At 34.0% G+C, this 17064-nt stretch overlaps 3 protein-coding genes across 4 annotated transcripts; 2 read left to right on the plus strand and 1 right to left on the minus strand.

Annotated features, from left to right (window-relative positions):
• Positions 1–839: 839 nt before the first annotated feature.
• NRPB7 (DNA-directed RNA polymerase II) lies at positions 840–6776 on the plus strand. 2 transcript variants are annotated; one of them, XM_022038869.2, is made up of 8 exons: positions 840–1055; positions 1731–1966; positions 3406–3578; positions 3923–4088; positions 4170–4220; positions 4905–4970; positions 5063–5131; positions 6503–6776. In XM_022038869.2, the coding sequence occupies exons 3-8, from the start codon at positions 3463–3465 to the stop codon at positions 6563–6565; spliced, it is 531 nt and encodes a 176-aa protein (XP_021894561.1). In that variant the 5' UTR covers positions 840–1055; positions 1731–1966; positions 3406–3462; the 3' UTR covers positions 6566–6776. The 2 variants fall into 2 exon arrangements, with proteins under 2 accessions (XP_021894561.1, XP_021894560.1); XM_022038868.2 differs by lacking the exon at positions 1731–1966 and having other exon boundaries at positions 841–1055.
• A 700-nt stretch (positions 6777–7476) lies between these two features.
• CRR2 (Tetratricopeptide repeat (TPR)-like superfamily protein) lies at positions 7477–9948 on the plus strand. Its single transcript, XM_022038922.2, has one exon. It carries the CDS (start codon positions 7776–7778, stop codon positions 9735–9737), a length of 1962 nt encoding a protein of 653 aa, XP_021894614.1. The 5' UTR covers positions 7477–7775; the 3' UTR covers positions 9738–9948.
• A 501-nt stretch (positions 9949–10449) lies between these two features.
• On the minus strand, positions 10450–15180 carry LOC110812207 (myosin heavy chain-like protein). The gene is made up of 15 exons (XM_022038916.2): positions 15022–15180; positions 14775–14862; positions 14553–14599; positions 14054–14143; positions 13888–13941; positions 13309–13386; positions 13154–13222; positions 12922–13077; positions 12717–12843; positions 12215–12255; positions 11702–11791; positions 11503–11607; positions 11230–11394; positions 10858–10967; positions 10450–10756 (listed from the first exon to the last, which is right to left on the minus strand). Exons 1-15 carry the CDS (start codon positions 15055–15057, stop codon positions 10681–10683), a joined length of 1332 nt encoding a protein of 443 aa, XP_021894608.1. The 5' UTR covers positions 15058–15180; the 3' UTR covers positions 10450–10680.
• Between the last annotated feature and the right edge of the window lie 1884 nt (positions 15181–17064).

The raw sequence follows: 17064 nt of genomic DNA on the forward strand, positions 1-17064 counted from the left end.
CATTAATTAAATAATTTTATATTTTAAACAACTATATATGTATTTTATTTTATATTATAGTACTATCTAAATTTGTATTAAATAATTTATATACTTAAGAATAATATTATGACATTTGATAACTATTATCTTTATTAATTATATATATGATAAATAGTAAATAATAGATATTTTTATTATCAATAAATAATTTATGTATTTTCTAAAATTATTTTAAATATTATGTTACGACACATAAATATTACAAGTATTATTTTTATATACAGAGATAATATATAAATAACGAATAATTGTTATAAATAATAAATAATGGATACTACTTAACTTTTTATCCCACTAAAAATTTATTTAATTTAAACGTACTTTTTATGCATAAATTTTAATAAAAATTAATTTAAACTAAAATTAAAAGTTTAAACTTAAACAATTTGTAAAATAACTTACTTTAAATTTTTTGAATAATAGGACTGTTTTACTATTTGGACATTTATGTTTTGAATAAATTATCAATTTTATTATTGAATTTTAACTAAAATTATAATTTAATTTTAATTTTTTTTAATAAATAATTATGAACTTTTTATCATTTTTTTTTCAAATATCATAAAAAAATAATTTATTTATTTATTTCAAGAATATTAAACAGATATAAAGAAGTTGTAAGATCTATGGACATTTACTTGTATATATTTATCCGGTTTAAAAATTAAAAACAACATAAATATTTATGTTTGATACACGTGGCTGACTAATAACCGTTTATTAAAGAAAAAAGAAATCAATCTGACGGCCGAGAAAGAAACCCTAACCCCGGGTTTATGCTATATATTGGTCTCAAGGTTCACTTCCTCCTCCTCTCACTCCGCCGGTCCACACCTCGTTAAAAATTCTTTCTGTCGGCCCTCTGTCTGCCTAGCCGCCACGATTGTAGTCGATTCAGCAACGATTTGAGTCAACGCTTCCCTCTTCTCCTCGTCAATCTTCATTTTTTATCCTCTTGGTGGCTGAGGCTAAAAAATTTCCATCTTCCCCATTTCCGCGTCGCTGGTGTAAAGGTTGGTTCTTTTTTATGTATCTATGGGATTTTTTGTTTCTTTGTGTTCTAAAGTTAATATGTTATGGGTTTATAAGTTCGACTGTTTAGTATTTATGTTGCCCTGTTCTTGTTTCTATTTGGTTTGCTGGAATGATTGTGATGTTTAATGAAATTTATTCACATTTCGTAATTTTCTTTTTCTGGTTGCTAAATCAGATTTAAAATGGATTTATTGGGTTATATATGATTCAGGCGTGGGGATTTGATTGATTTAATGTTATAGGTAATTAGCCTAATTGTTTGTCAGTTACTTGCGTATTCTGCTTCTCTTTATTGAATTTTATCGGGGGATCTTTTATCCGACATATGCCTAAACATGAAAGCTTACTGTTGTTTTGGGTAAGAGTTTGAATGTTTGGTGGAAACCTGTTTTTATCGGCAATCTTTCTCCCTGCTGATCCAAAATGACATATTTTTGCCAGTGTTTGTTTTGAAAGATTCGCGGCAATATGTTTATTACTATTACTTAAGTAACCCAAATGAGTAGTATGATGATTTACTTTGATTTTGATGCGTACTTTGACTGAATCAACTCATTCTGAAATTTTAGTTTTGTAGCATACTAGTTGATTATGCTTCTGAATGGCGAATAAACTGTACTTACTGTACTTATTGTTTTGATCTTTGTCCATAGGAGAGGATGGGAGGAGTCCTTTTCTTACTTGGACTCCTCCTTCGGCCGGTAGCAGAGGCTTACACGGCTCTGCCTTTCGGCTTCCCGACGGGTTCGGGAAGCCGATGATTTTTTTTCTTTTTTCTTCTTCTTCTTCTTGTGTTTCAGTTTGTGGCCTTAAGGACAACATTTTGGTCTCATAATCCTGCCTAGGGCATGAGATTTCTTGCAAAGGGATACTCTCTTTCTTGTTTCAGGTTATATCTTTTTCAAATTATGTTGAATGATCTCAACGTTTTTTTGGCTTCTTAATTTTCTTCAAATCTGATCCTTATTTCCTTTAAGATAATTTATTTCTTAAAATCTGGTTGTGTTTCTATATCTATTGTGAACCAGTTAAATTGATTCGACTATCAATTTCTCCTCTTCAAGTCTGGTAGTACTTCCTCTTGGGTGCTTCAAATTCATTTCTAAATGTTAGGTGTTTTTGGGTTTACTTCATTTTTGAATACAAATTGTTCTCCTCTTCAGACCTTCCAATCTGGGTATGAGATGACAAAGATGTCTTAAATCCCATATTGCTTTCCAAATATGAATGCTGGTCTCTTTCAAATGCATTTCAAGCTTTCTTGGCCTCTTAAAATCTGTTATAATTCTTGTTGGCACTTCAGGCATGGATATGGTTATTCTTGAGGCATTCCAAATCTGTATCAAACATTTCAAAGTTGTTTAGATGTATTCAATTCACATTTTTCACACTGTTTTAGTATCCACTTTTTAGCGGCAGTTTGGTGATTGTTTAAACGGGCTAGCTAATGTGTTTACTTGCTGTTTGGAAAGGAAACAGCAAGTAAGCAGGGGTCCGTTTTGAGCATTTATGCAGGTTATTTAACAGGGGGTTTTAAGGCTTAAAGGGGCTAGCTTATTTATTTATTTATTTATTTTCTGCATTTACTGGTTTGGGGGCTGTTTTATGTTTAAAGTAGACAACAAATGTGATACTTGCTGTGTGGGAATAAAATAAATAGGGACTGTTCTAGGTTTTTGCATTCACTGCTTAGTCATCACTTTTTGGGGCTGTATAGTGTTGCTTGAACCTGAAAACTAGTGTGGTACTTCCTGTTTTTGTGAAATAGAATAAATGGGAAAACGGGGAATTGTTTTATGTTTACTGTTGTGATATTCACATTTAGGGTTTTTGGGTCTTCTTTAAACCAGAAAAAGGTGCTGTTTGGAAACAAAATAAATTGGGGAGACAATCCCATTTTTGGGATCTTAACATGATTAATGGGTAAAAGTTTTGAAGACTTAAATAAAGGCCAAATAGCGGAATGTTCAATGGGTAATTATATCTTTTAATAAATCTTTCTTTTTTGGGGTATGATTCAGTGTTATTTTAGGCTTAGCTTTCTACTTCGGATATTTATATTACTTCATTAATATAGTAATAATTTCTATTGCTGCTTACACCTACAATTGATGTAGGGCGACTACCACTGATTGCTAGTAGAAGGGTGTCTTTTACTGGTATAGCTGGTTATCAGGCTGGTTGTACCGTACTATAGTACTATTGCACTACGAAAGTAACAAAACAAACCCTAAGATACTTATTCTAACAGAAATTGACTTTTGTTTACTTTATTTTATTTTCCTTCTAATAATGAAAACACTAATCTCGATAACTTTCACTTATTAGGTTTTTGTTGAAGAAGGGATTTGGTGTTTGTGTGTGAGAGAGAGAGAATTCCAAGAGATGTTTTTCCACATAGTGTTGGAGCGGAATATGCAGCTGCACCCACGCCACTTCGGGCGCAATTTGCGGGAGAACCTTGTGACCAAGCTCATGAAAGATGTGGAGGGAACCTGCAGGTTAGATTCAGTTTATTCCCACTTTTGTTTGTTTCCCTGGAAATATTGAAAATGTTTGGAAAATGCGTTTTTGTTCCTGAAAAGTTATTTGTAAAGTACAGAGCTTGTTTGCTGTATTTGGTTCGTGAAGTTACAAATTTGGGTCTTAGAATTTCAAAATAATGGGTTCTTTTTGTTAATAAAGATGGTTCGTAGTTAAAATAACTTAAGATCCAGTCTTCTTTTAACAATCTATATAAGAAAATTAACTTGCGTTTCTCAATTATTAAACTGGTTTAGGTTAGTTTGACAATAATACGTTATGGGAGAAATTGTGATTGGAGAAGATCTCATTTGGTGTGCAGCGGTCGACATGGATTTGTGGTGGCAATAACTGGTATAGAGAACATTGGAAAGGGTTTGATTCGCGATGGGACGGGATTTGTGACATTTCCTGTGAAATACCAGTGTGTTGTTTTCAGACCATTTAAAGGAGAAATCTTAGAAGCTGTTGTTACTATGGTTAACAAGGTGTGTATTCCTACAACCATATGCCGGCTAAACTATATGTTCTGTGGAGACTTCTGTAATGATATGGGGGAATCCTTACAGATGGGATTTTTCGCTGAAGCTGGGCCAGTTCAAATTTTTGTTTCTAACCATGTGAGTATGTTTCCCTTATGGTAATGAGTTCTTTTAAATTTTTGTTTTACTGTCAAAATATTTATATCCTGCTTAAATTCATGTAACATGTGGAACTATAATTGTTGAGATAAAGTTGCATTTTCTGTTCAACCATGTGATTTTCCATACTACCTATCTCTTCTATTGAAAGACATGTTCTGTGATGTTTGGGGTAAAACAAAAAGGAAATTGACTTTGAAGAAAATCAAATATAATGCTGACTAGAAATATGTAAAAGCTGCTACTCTGCCCGCTGTTGAGGAATTAAGGTGAAAAGAGAAAACTAAACTACAGCTTCAGCTGTTCAGTTTTCAAATCCATCCATCTATTGACTGATTCCCCTTTTCTTCTCCTTTTTCTTTTGTTCTATGATAATAAGAGTGAGTGAGCTTTTCTTTGTGGCTGTTGGTCAGCTGGGGCATACTTCCTGAAAGAAAATTCTACACTGCAGAATTTGACTGAAACTTGAAAAATTAGTTATTTTGGCCAATGTTTTTGCGCTTTTAGTATTGTATTTTAGTTGTGAATTGTAAGCCCTCTCTTGGTTAAACTTCCTCAATATGCCTGGTCTGGAGATTCATGAGAATTCATGTTGTTTCTTCCATTTTTCGCATTTTTATCTTCTGTTCTTTGACATGTTATTAGCATAAATTTTATTTTCAGTTGATTCCTGATGATATGGAGTTTCAATCTGGGGATATGCCAAATTATACTACTTCGGATGGATCGGTGTGTGTCTTTTCTAGTTACTACAAATAAAGTTCATGCTTGAGTCCAAGTTTCTTCCTTTGTACTTAAAATTGATCTTGGGCTTCTGGTAGGTTAAGATTCAAAAGGACAGTGAAGTGCGATTGAAGATCATTGGAACTCGAGTAGATGCTACAGAAATTGTATGTATTTTATGATTATCCAGCTCTTGACTGCTAGATTCCTTTCTACAGCCACATTCTTTGGCCTTGGTTGAATTCTAGTGAGAACTATTCTTTACAACAAATACTGTAGCATAGTTTTTTAGAAATAAAAATATTATTTGACAGGAAGTGAAAATGTCTGGGGAGGACTAAATGTCCCTTTAGAAAAAAGAAATAAAACCAAAAACAAAAGAAGAGAAAGACCAGGCAAACTCAAAAGAGAACAATTAAGCTCAATGGATGATAGCTCTCTCTATATGTGGACAGACAAAAAAATATACTTGTAGTGGCCATGGGATTTATTCCAAGAAGATGCAAGAAAATTCATCCATCCCAAAGAAATCAAAAGGGAAGAAATGGTCTTTAAAGATCTTAGCATTTCTCTCGAACCACAACACCCACGACCCAACAATTGGAGCATCCTCTCCTCTTTTTCTTATTGATGTCGCAAATAAAAGAAATCATAAGCCCTCAAGGTTCATACTAACAGTCACAATCAAAACCTTAACTTTCTCTTTTTCTCTCTCTCTCTCTCAAAAGCAAAAAAAGGAGAAACCTTAACTTTGGAGGAAGCAACAATTTCCTAGAAACAATTACAGAGAACATCATTTGATATCACAGAGTAGGGGGTTCAAAAGTCAAACAAAAATTTACAAGAAACCTGAGGATTCCAAGGACAAAATTCGACAGTAAGGCTTTAGAGAAAAAAATAACAATTTTAAGAAGCCGACTTAAAGAAAGCGTATTAGTAGCTCCATGATCAATAACTTCTATGAAAGAATGCGTCCCAAGGAACATGACCATCAGTTTGGATGGTGTAAGAAGAGATGAGATGTGAGTATAATGGTGATGTGAGAGGACATAAAAGACGAGGGACATGCATGGTCAAAGAGGTGTAATCAATTCAAGGATCCGTGTAAGAAGAGATGTGAGTATAATGGTGATGTGAGAGGACATAAAAGACGAGGGACATGCGTGGTCGAAGAGGTGTAATCAATTCAAGGATCCTTCTAAAACAAGATACATGACCCATTTCCTTGATTAAAATTTGAACATCTTAATTTCCTGATCAAAATTTAAACTTGTTTTGATTATGAGCTATTTGGCTTTGTATTTTGTTAATCAGTCATTACTTAGGTAGCTCTATTTTTGTTATTTGATTGTGAGCTTGTTTTATCCTTTTATTAGTAGCCAACAAAGAAATGAAACTAACTAAAAAATTCTTTCATTTGCAGCTTATGCAAATCTATCTTTATCTCTACTCTTTCTCTCTTTCCGTATTTTTTCATAAATCAGGAAACCAGGTTCTTGAGAATTCACTATTCTAATGTTGTAATGTTGTTTTCGCAGTTCTGCATTGGTACTATAAAGGATGATTTCCTGGGTGTGATAAATGATCCAACAGCCGCTTAAGCTGTTGGAGGCTTATTTTTTTTCTGTCAGAATGACTTGGCGTGAGATGGGTCCTGGTTACATTTCCATATTGTATGTATAGTTTGAAAAGCAAATTTCTTCCCTGAACCCCAAATGGAGCTACAGCATTACGATTTGAGATCAGTTGTTGAGATATAGATCTTGATACTGATTGATGGTATACTAATCAAATTTATCGTAGTTCTGAGTTTATAGTTTTATACTTCCCAATTCTATTACTTATGAGTGGGCTGACCCTGTAAATGGGTTTTTCACTGAACAGAGTCTGTAATTAATTGATTGGATTAGCTTCCTTCAACAGATATCTAGCTGAAGGCGGAATCATTAGAAGGCTGCTATAGTAGTGCTAGCTCACCTGGCATTAGATATCCTCATTTCTCGTCAAATAATATTCAAGTTCTGACCTGATTTTTACTATGGTGCATCCGGGGTATTTTATACATTTATGTAATGTGTATATATCTACTTTCAGATATGTTTTCCTTTTTGGGCTACACGTCAAGTAAGATAACTTTGCATATGTTTCACCACCTCTAAGTAATTACATTATCAAAGTTTAACAAGTGAATGAACAGATCCCAATATTCTTAAATTGTAATTTTAGTTTTTTATCCGTTCAATCTTCTCAAACAAATAATGGTTTGTTATAATTTGTTATTTTGAGGTTTTAAAAACAGTTAATTTTGTCATTAAATTCACTGAAAATAGGAAAGGAAACTCGAAACCTGTTGCATTCACTGATTGAGAAGTGCATTTCTGTGTCTTATTCTTCTTTTAAATGTAAACTTATTTAAATATACATATATATATATATGTATATAATCTTTACTACTATGTACGGAGTCTAATTTATAAATTCTTTCAAAATAATAGATTTAAGCCCTCTAAACATGAAAATTCAGTAACAAAAACCAAAAACCATGCAAGTTATTTTTGTGTCACGTGATTTTCACGTGATTAGAGAAGTCATCGATCTCCATTTGGTGAAATTATGATAAAACAAGAAGGTGATAAACGAGGCCTTCAGTTTAAAATGGAGAACTTTAGCTAGAGGCTGCATGAAACTCAGTCTCTGCAAGAAAACTCGTGGAAGGACCAAAAAGATTGAATCAGTTCATCCCCAACGAAAAACTTCAGAAGCACGGAACTTAATTGTCTTCCTGAATTAAAATCACAGTTTTCTTCCTTCATGTGGGTGTTTCAGTTCCCTCAATCCGTCCAGTTACCTCAATACACGACTCACTTCACACCTCGAACTCCCCCAAAACCTCCGGCATGTTCTTTCACCATAAAACCATCGGCTACTACGACGAACACCAACAACAACCGGCTAATTCAATCTCTGTGCAAACAAGGTAATCTTAAACAAGCACTTAAGGTCCTGTCTCATGAACCCAACCCGACCCAACATACCTACGAACTCCTAATCCTGTCTTGTGGCCACAAAAACTCCCTCCCCGATGCCGAAAGCGTTCACGACCATCTTGTCAATAATGGGTTCGACCAAGATCCTTTCCTGGCGACAAAACTCATCGCGATGTACTCTGAATTGGACTCCATTGATAATGTCCGGAAGGTGTTCGACAAAACTCGTAACAGAACTATATACGTTTGGAATGCGCTGTTTAGAGCGCTTACGCTTGCTGGTCGTGGAGAAGAGGTGTTGGATTTATATAGGAGGATGAATAAGATAGGAATCCCGTCGGATAGGTTCACTTACACGTACGTGCTTAAGGCTTGTGTTGCGTCGGAGTGTCTGATTTCGCTTTTGAAGAAGGGGAAAGAGATTCATGCCCGAATTTTGCGAGATGGTTGTGACTCACGGGTTCATATTATGACTACTTTGGTGGATATGTATGCGAGGTTTGGGTGCGTGGATTATGCTAGCCGTGTGTTCAGTGCAATGCCAGTAAAAAATGTGGTTTCTTGGAGCGCCATGATTGCGTGTTATGCCAAGAATGGGAAGCCTTATGAAGCTCTGGAGCTTTTTCATGAAATGATGCTTCAGACTCATGATTCCTTTCCAAATTCAGTGACAATGGTTAGTGTGCTTCAAGCTTGTGCAGCACTTGCCGCATTGGAGCAAGGGAAGCTGATACATGGATATGTGCTTAGAAGAGGTCTTGATTCGATTTTGCCAGTTACTAGTGCCCTTATGACAATGTATGCTAGATGTGGCAAGCTCGAAGTGGCGCAACGAATTTTCAATCAGGTGGATAAGAAGGATGTAGTGTCGTGGAATTCCTTGATATCAAGCTATGGTATTCATGGATTTGGAATGAAAGCAATCCAAATTTTCAAAGATATGCTATATCATGGAGTTTCACCTAGCACTGTAACGTTTGTCAGTGTTTTGGGAGCCTGTAGTCATGCTGGACTTGTCGATGAAGGGAAGAGGTTGTTTGATTCAATGTGGAAAGAGCATAGGATACGTCCGGGTGTTGAGCACTATGCTTGTATGGTTGATCTTCTTGGACGAGCCAATAGGTTTGATGAAGCAGCTAAGATTATTGAAGATATGCGGATAGAACCAGGACCAAAGGTTTGGGGTTCGTTATTAGGAGCATGTAGAATTCATTGTATTGTGGAGTTGGCAGAGAGAGCAAGTAGCAGGCTGTTTGAGCTTGAGCCAACCAATGCTGGGAATTATGTACTTTTAGCTGACATTTATGCAGAAGCTCAGATGTGGGATGAGGTAAAAAGAATGAGGAAGCTACTTGAAGCTCCAAAACTGCAAAAAGTCCCTGGTAGAAGTTGGATAGAAGTTAAAAGGAAGATGTACTCTTTTGTTTCTGTCGACGAGTTTAAACCACAAATCGAGCAGGTTCATGCTTTGTTAATCAAACTGTCCAAAGAGATGAAAGAGAAGGGTTACGTCCGACAGACAAAAGTAGTTCTCTATGATCTAGATGAAGAAGAGAAGGAACGAATTCTATTAGGTCATAGTGAGAAACTTGCCGTTAGTTTTGGACTCATTAATACCAATTACGGGGAAGCTGTTCGAATCACCAAGAATTTGAGGCTATGTGAAGACTGTCACTCATTTACAAAATTCGTCTCCAGGTTTGCGAACAAAGAGATTCTGGTCAGAGATGTGAATAGATTTCACCATTTCAAGGATGGAGATTGTTCTTGTGGGGATTATTGGTAGTTACCCTCCTCACTCCCCCTCACCTTTTTTTTTTTCTTTTTGAATTAGACATGAAAGCATAAGCCATTGCAGACGGTGTACAGCAATCCAACTTTGTTTGAAGAAACACAGTTACTATGGTTATTATTATTTTTGCTTTTCAAATTGAGGAATACTTACATGTATACTTATCATTCAATATTGCTTAAAAGGATTTTAGTTTCTTTCTCCATTTAAGCTCTTTGATTTACTTTTGTAATCCAGTCAGCTCTTTGAGAATTTTTAACTCATCAAGTCCTCAGTTCAATCATCTTTTTCACTTAAACCACTCAGTGAGGTAGTCACTAAAGTCATTAGTTACACATAAGCTGAAACAAACAATTACACATTTTTGCCAAAGAAAACAAACACTTATTTTTAATTTAAATTGACTCAAATTTAAATTAGCTGTGTTTAGGTGCATCATAAACATGCGATAGTAAAAGTAAAAGCTATTCAATTATGAATAATCAATGTAAATTATGTTTAATAAATTAGTGTAAGTGATGATTAATAAATTTATGTAAGAGATGGCTTATTGTATTTGTATCTGGTGCCAAGGTATTGTTATCTACTGAATTAGAGGGCCATGTATGGTATTCTAACAATGCCATACCGGTATCTAGTTGATCCTATTGACACCATAAAATTAGAGCATGAGGGACATCGACTAAAAACAAAAATTAGAAGAAGATTTCACTGAATGTTCACAGAGATGAGAAATCATTATATGCAAACACAGGAGTAACATGTAATCTTCAAACTATGGTATAAGAGTTGAAGTTGAACCCCAAGTTTAACCCTCTTCTCTACTCAAGTCATTAGTTTTAAGAATTGGCTTGTAATGAATACCAAGTATAGAAAAGCTTACATGTTTTGACATAGTATTTATACAAATTACAAAATTGAAAGTGTCTCCCAACATTCACTGCACGGTCACAATACCATCTTGCTTCATCTTGATAAGATTGCTTTCAATGTTTCGTAGAATGGGTTTATAGCTGCAAATTTGAATGGAATCAGCTACAAGTAGTGATAATTTTAATATCATAAGAGAAAATAACAACAATAAAGAAAAAGAAGAGAAAAGAAACTGTCTTACATGCGAGCAAGACCACTATATGCTTGTGTTGTTTGTTGGACCTGAGCAGATAGATGCATAACTTGGGCAGATAACTCTTCAGCTCTGCTCTGTTCTTTTGCAAGTTGGCCCTATCAAATCTTGGGATCATTAGGCTACTAATACAAAAACAAATAGTGATTCTCAGATGTAACATGATTCTCCATGGCAAAGGCACAAAAGAAGCATGGAAGGGGTAAAAATCAAAATTGGAGGAGCAATAAGTTAATTTAAACAGATGAAATCTTGGGAGGTCATGTGACATTCAGAGGCTTAGTTTCATAAGAAAATTTCATAATTCAAACTTTTCCTGTGTATCATACACCTACAAGAACCCTTTTCTGTTGTACCAACCTTGAGAGACAAGATTTCAGTTGCATATGATTGTGAATTGGTTTCATTTACCGCCAGGCCTCTCATGATCTTCTGAGTGTTCGTAGACAGTAAACTAGCCTGTTCTGTTCTCAACTTATCTAGGATTTCACGGAGCTCTTCATTTTGTTTAAGACAGTCTTTCACCTGCAGAGTTGACAGCATAAATATAGCTGTTACTATTAATACATAATCAACTCCCGGATGGCAGTATGATCTAGTAAATTCTTCACTAGTTTATTGACTGAAGATTGCCTGATTCTCCCAGTGCTTGGCTATGCCGATTGCCTCTTGATAAGAAGAAGATAGATTCGTATTTTCCTCAAAAAGCCTCTCTATTTCTGATGATTGACTATCAATCTGCCATTAAGATAAAATCAACTTTCAATCTGCACGAAAAACATGCAGGTTTTCAACCTACGTAATTGAAAATCAACCAAGCCAAAGACTGTACCTCAATTAGAAGTTTTTGCCTACTACTTTCCAATCTCTCAATCGCAAAAGCCATGTCATGTAACTGTTTCTCAAATTTCTCTTTGTCTTCCTGCAGGGCAGAAAAATAGATTTTTTCCCTTTAAGGAAAAACCTCCAGAAAATAATCCATGAAACCCACGAAACCCACGAGTTGCAATTATGATTAAGCAAGAGACAGCTATAAAAGAAATGCAGGGGCAAATAACTGAAATATTACAAATACGTTGTATGGATTTAATGCAAAAATGCTTCTATTTCATCCCTCCTATTTAACTGCCAACTGGATATCGTATTATGTCTATCAACAGCTTAAAATCCAATAGTTCAAAAACAGGTTTAAATAGATGATTAATTTAACAATTTTTTCTTTTAGGGGAACAGCTGATTTATAGTTGCACCTGAGTGATATATTGACAGAGATTAGAAAACCATTTAACAGGACAAGAAAGGTAGTTATTGAACCACTACAATATTGACTAGAGAAGATACTTACCACTGAATATGCCTTATGAGTCATTTTTTCTGTGACTTCTTCTGCATTGCAATAAAAAGCAAGTGATGTTTTTTTCCTCTTACATTCATAATTGGAAATGAGAATAACAACAAAAAAACAAATGCCACTATATTAAAATTCTACATCATCACTGATAGAACAGAAGACATGCAGGCACTGCAATTTATGGGGAAATGCGAATCTGGATAAAGCCAAATAAGAAGTATTCCAAAGAATGCTCAAAGCAACCAAAATATGAATTTTAAACGTCTATGCATCCTGCAACGAGTGAAATCCAAGATAAGGAAAGATTATGTGTATCTTGGCTTCGAGAACCAAATGGAAAACTATGTATCTTTTGCTCAATGTCCTGTGACATGGCAAGAAAAAAATTTGCTACTAACTTTTAGCACATGAACATATCATCAAAATGAACATTTGAAAGCCCAAGAATATCTTATAGAACAGCTTATCGTTAAGATTAAACATTTTGAGTTGGTACCAGAGGCCCTCCTGGACATAGCTGCAAGTTTCTGTTCCAATTCTTGCTTTTCTGACATGAGAGCAGAAGCCCGAGCTTGCTCCTCCATTAAAATTTGTTGCTCCTGCCTTCTTAATATTGACTCTTGCTGCAAATTTTGCATCACTGTGAGACACTCATACAAACAATTCATTTAGGAAAATGATAAATCCTGACAGATTCTCACCTGTAATTGGGACTTTAAACCAGCCAACTCATTTTCCAAATTTTGTATTTGATCTAGCGAAACTCCTGGAGAAGAAATTCCACTATGCAGACCACTCATTGCTTGTTGTTGTATTGAATTTAGTTCTGCTCTCAAGGCTGCTGCATCTTCCTCAGCCTATCACCAGACAAATACAATAACGTAAAAACAGTTAAGCCATGATAGCACATAAAAAGTGGAATAGCTTGCTTACTCGATATTGTTCTTCTTCTGCTTCCTTCATACGTTTCTTGAGAGTGCGAAGTTGTGCTGAAAGGTCCTCCTACACTAAAGTACCAGACTTTGAGGACAATTCACAGAATCAAAATCAACATAAAAGAATCATAATATCATCTGAACTATCCACACCCGTAAGACAACAGCTGCATCTTTCTCCATAGCAACTTCCTTTAAAGCTTTCCTCAGAGATGGTAAAGTGGTCTGTTCCTGCAAGTGCAATTTTACCAAGAAAATAAAGAAATCAGATTAAGCTTCATAGATAAGCATAGATACTGTACGCACGCAAGAACATCTACTCATCAGATACAACTAATGGAAGCTAAAGAAATGCATCAAGACTTACAACATAAACCTTCCAATGTTAATAATAACATATGACCTATCCGGCTCAATGCTATAGATTATTTATTAAATTCTGGATCCTGTATACCATTTTACATGAACATAAAATGAAATAAACAAATAATGTAAAAGCTTCTTCGTCCAATGGTGCCTTCTCTAGGTGCATACTTAACTGATCAAGGCAATAAAAGGACTGTCAAACAAATAGCATATAGCAGGAAAAGATGAGGAAGTGGAAAAAAGAAGCTAGGTTCTGTAAAACTTTCATTACTGTCCTTTTTCCTCCAAATAATGTAGATCCAGAATCGAGTTATTATTTAAATTTTCAGTCAAACCACTAAGGGAGATTAAAGTTCATTAACTCACCAGCTCATTTAAGCGTGTCTGAAGTGTTTTGTTTTCGTCTTCCTTTGTTTGAAGCTGAAGCCAAAAGATAACAGATTTTTCAGCATGACAAATATTAATAGAAAGCTTCCCAAGGTGCTACCTGTACAAGCAAAACCGTCAAAACAGAATAATTTGATGAAAATACCTTTGAGGATAATAGTTTGTTATCCTCCTCTAATTCCGAATTCTTCTTCAGCAGTTCTTTCAGCTGAGCTACTAAACCACTAATGTCTGTCTGCATTGATGACTAGGCAGTATGAGAATACAATCTTAGACTACCAACAGAACATGCATTGCCATCCAAAACAAGAAGTTCTCTTTAAACCTAATCTATTTTGAAGGAATGCTATACCAATATTGAAAAATAAATAAAAATTCAAGTGTTATTTGCATTTCAAGCTAATATTAGGCTGAACGTAGCACTACTTTTCCCTTCCTTCCCATAAAGCAAATCAGCATGCTGGAAACTATAAAACCTTAGCTTTCCATGATTATCTCAACAACAAACAGATACTGCAGAAAAAATCAGACTCTATATTTTCGTTTAACTGACTTCTAGTTTAACCAATTTGGAACTTCATTCATCGGAACCATGCATGAAATTGTTCACAAAGTGCAAACAAAAGATAGAACAACAAATGCACCTCAGACAGTCGATTTCCACTCTCTGATTTTTTAAATCCTTCATCATCTGACGAGAAAAAAAGAATGAGAAGAATTATCAAAACAGTCACAAACAATCAAAAATAAAAAAATAATAATAATCAAATAAGTAATCTTTTTTTCTCCAAAATCATTTTTGAAAGAAGATAACGAAACTGGTAAAGAAAAAAAAAAAAGTGATTGTTAAATTAAGAAGACGATACCATTAGGGATTGAAGCTTTGGTCAGATCCGGTCCCGAAGCGGCCTTGCCCAATCTCTCAGCCGCTCTCTTTTGGCGGATTTCCTCCAACTGCAAAAATTATAACCAAAGAATCGGATAAAATTTAGAGAAACAAAAAACACGGGCTTTCCATGATGAGATTGTACGGAGAATAATGAAATCAAAATGATATATATTTTTAGTGAGACATTGAGAGGAAAAAGATAGAGATGGTGATGACATTTATACCGTTCGTCGACCTAGAGATGCGTGGTGCGCGTCCATGGTAAAGATACGGGACGACGAATCGAAGACGATGATTTCCCCTCTCTTCTCAGCTGCAATTCGATGGGTCCTGCAATTTCCTTTCCGCGGTTTTTCTATTTCCTCGTCAAATTTCTCGCTTCGTGACAGTTAAAGAACACACAATAATATTTAATTTCCAAGATGTTGGCAATGCAAAAAGACATTTTTGCCGGGTGGTGTAATTGGCAATCACAGTTGTCTTTTGCACTAGAGCTGATGGGTTCGACTCCTCAGCCTTACATTATTTTTTCTGATTTTTACATTGTTTTTATTTATTTATTTTTTCCCATTATTAGTATGCAAATTTTCTATCTAAACCTAACAAAGTAAACTTTAGATTGAACGGTTCGGTTCTATTTCCAACCAAAAAATCGAAACTAGATTATTTGGTCGCTCTCCAAACCAAAAAATCAAATTGAATTGTTCGATTTGATTCCAAAATTTAGATTAAAATAAGTCAAATTAAATTGAAAAAATAAAAAATAACACATAATTTTTAGTTTTAATTTTATATTTTATTAGTTTTAAATTAAAATATTAACTCAAAAAGATTAAAAAAACTCGAAAATATGTACTATAAAAGAGAGCATATTACATCACAATATTTATTTACATAATTACTTTAATAAATTTATTAAAAACTTTGTGTTCGTATAATATGTTATTTTTTGTAACAAAAAATAATTTAGTATTTTAAGAATATTGAAATTAAAAATACACAAATCCTTCCAGCGCTTTTAAATATCAGTGGATCTTTGCACTGTTATATTAATCATGATTATCGTAATAAATATCGTGCACAACTATTCATTATGCACACACACAAATTAATAATGGCGGCTAATAAGTAGAATGCCCTATTTTTATTATTTTCTCTATGTTTTCATAGTTGGCATAAGTTTATTTTATGATATCAATCACGAAGAAAAAAATACTTCGGGTATCTACTACTTGTTTGTTCTTTTTACATTTATACCTAATATGGAGATCTTAATATATTAAATAAACTAGTAATATTTATAATGATTATGACGAGTACTTTACATCAACTCGTTACTTTGTCATGTTTCAAAATGTTATCTCGTATCCATGGATGTTAACTATAGTTTATTATTTTGCATTATTTAATTTCACTTGTGATCCCAATCGATGTTTTATTTTTTTGTTTTTTCTAGCATCAAATAAAAACATATATATTATAAGTTATACAACGAGGGAGTAGTCTTAGTTTTTTTCAACTATAATTTATCAATTTCAGACAAAAAAATATTTAGGTTTTATAGAGTTCAATGAGATTAGCAAGAGATTTCTCAATTAAAAAAAAGGAAAATAAATTTATTTTTAGTATTATTGATGCAAAAATTTAGCATAAATCATAAAGTTTTAATGATAAAAGATTTTGTCGTTCTTTGAATAAGTAAAAAAGTGCGTGCAACGATGGAAAAGATCTCATTAGAAATAACTAAAATTAATCTTATATTTTTAAAATAAAATATACGATATGAAGTATACCTTATTTTGTTTTTAACTTTGTACAAAAAATTTGAAAATTTATTTTAAGATATTATGTAACGTCCCCGGAAAATATTAAAATGAAATGAGTATTTAAATATATCGAATGCGGAAGCGAGATCAAAATTTAAAGTTAACATCCCTTACATGAAAAACCAAACAAACGTACTTAAAATATAAAAGGTTAAACTAACTAAGAAAGAAAACTCGAAAATAAACTATGCGTATGACTACAGAGTCTCTAGGCATCCCCTTCGTCGTCCTCCTGCGGAACGGGCTCGGGAACCATGTCTTCCTGATCTGAAATGGTTAATTAAGGAGTGAGCTACACTAGCCCAGTAAGAACATCACGATATCTCACCGTCACGGAGATAAAGGTGGGTAGAAAACCACAAAAAGACCAATGGAGCATAATTTACAATAAACTCGTTTATTAACAACAAAACCTTTTATCAATAATAAATCTTTTACCAT

Source organism: Carica papaya, chromosome 2, assembly GCF_054855325.1.
Source record: "Carica papaya isolate Zhongbai chromosome 2, ASM5485532v1, whole genome shotgun sequence".
NCBI classification, from domain to species: Eukaryota; Viridiplantae; Streptophyta; class Magnoliopsida; order Brassicales; family Caricaceae; genus Carica; species Carica papaya.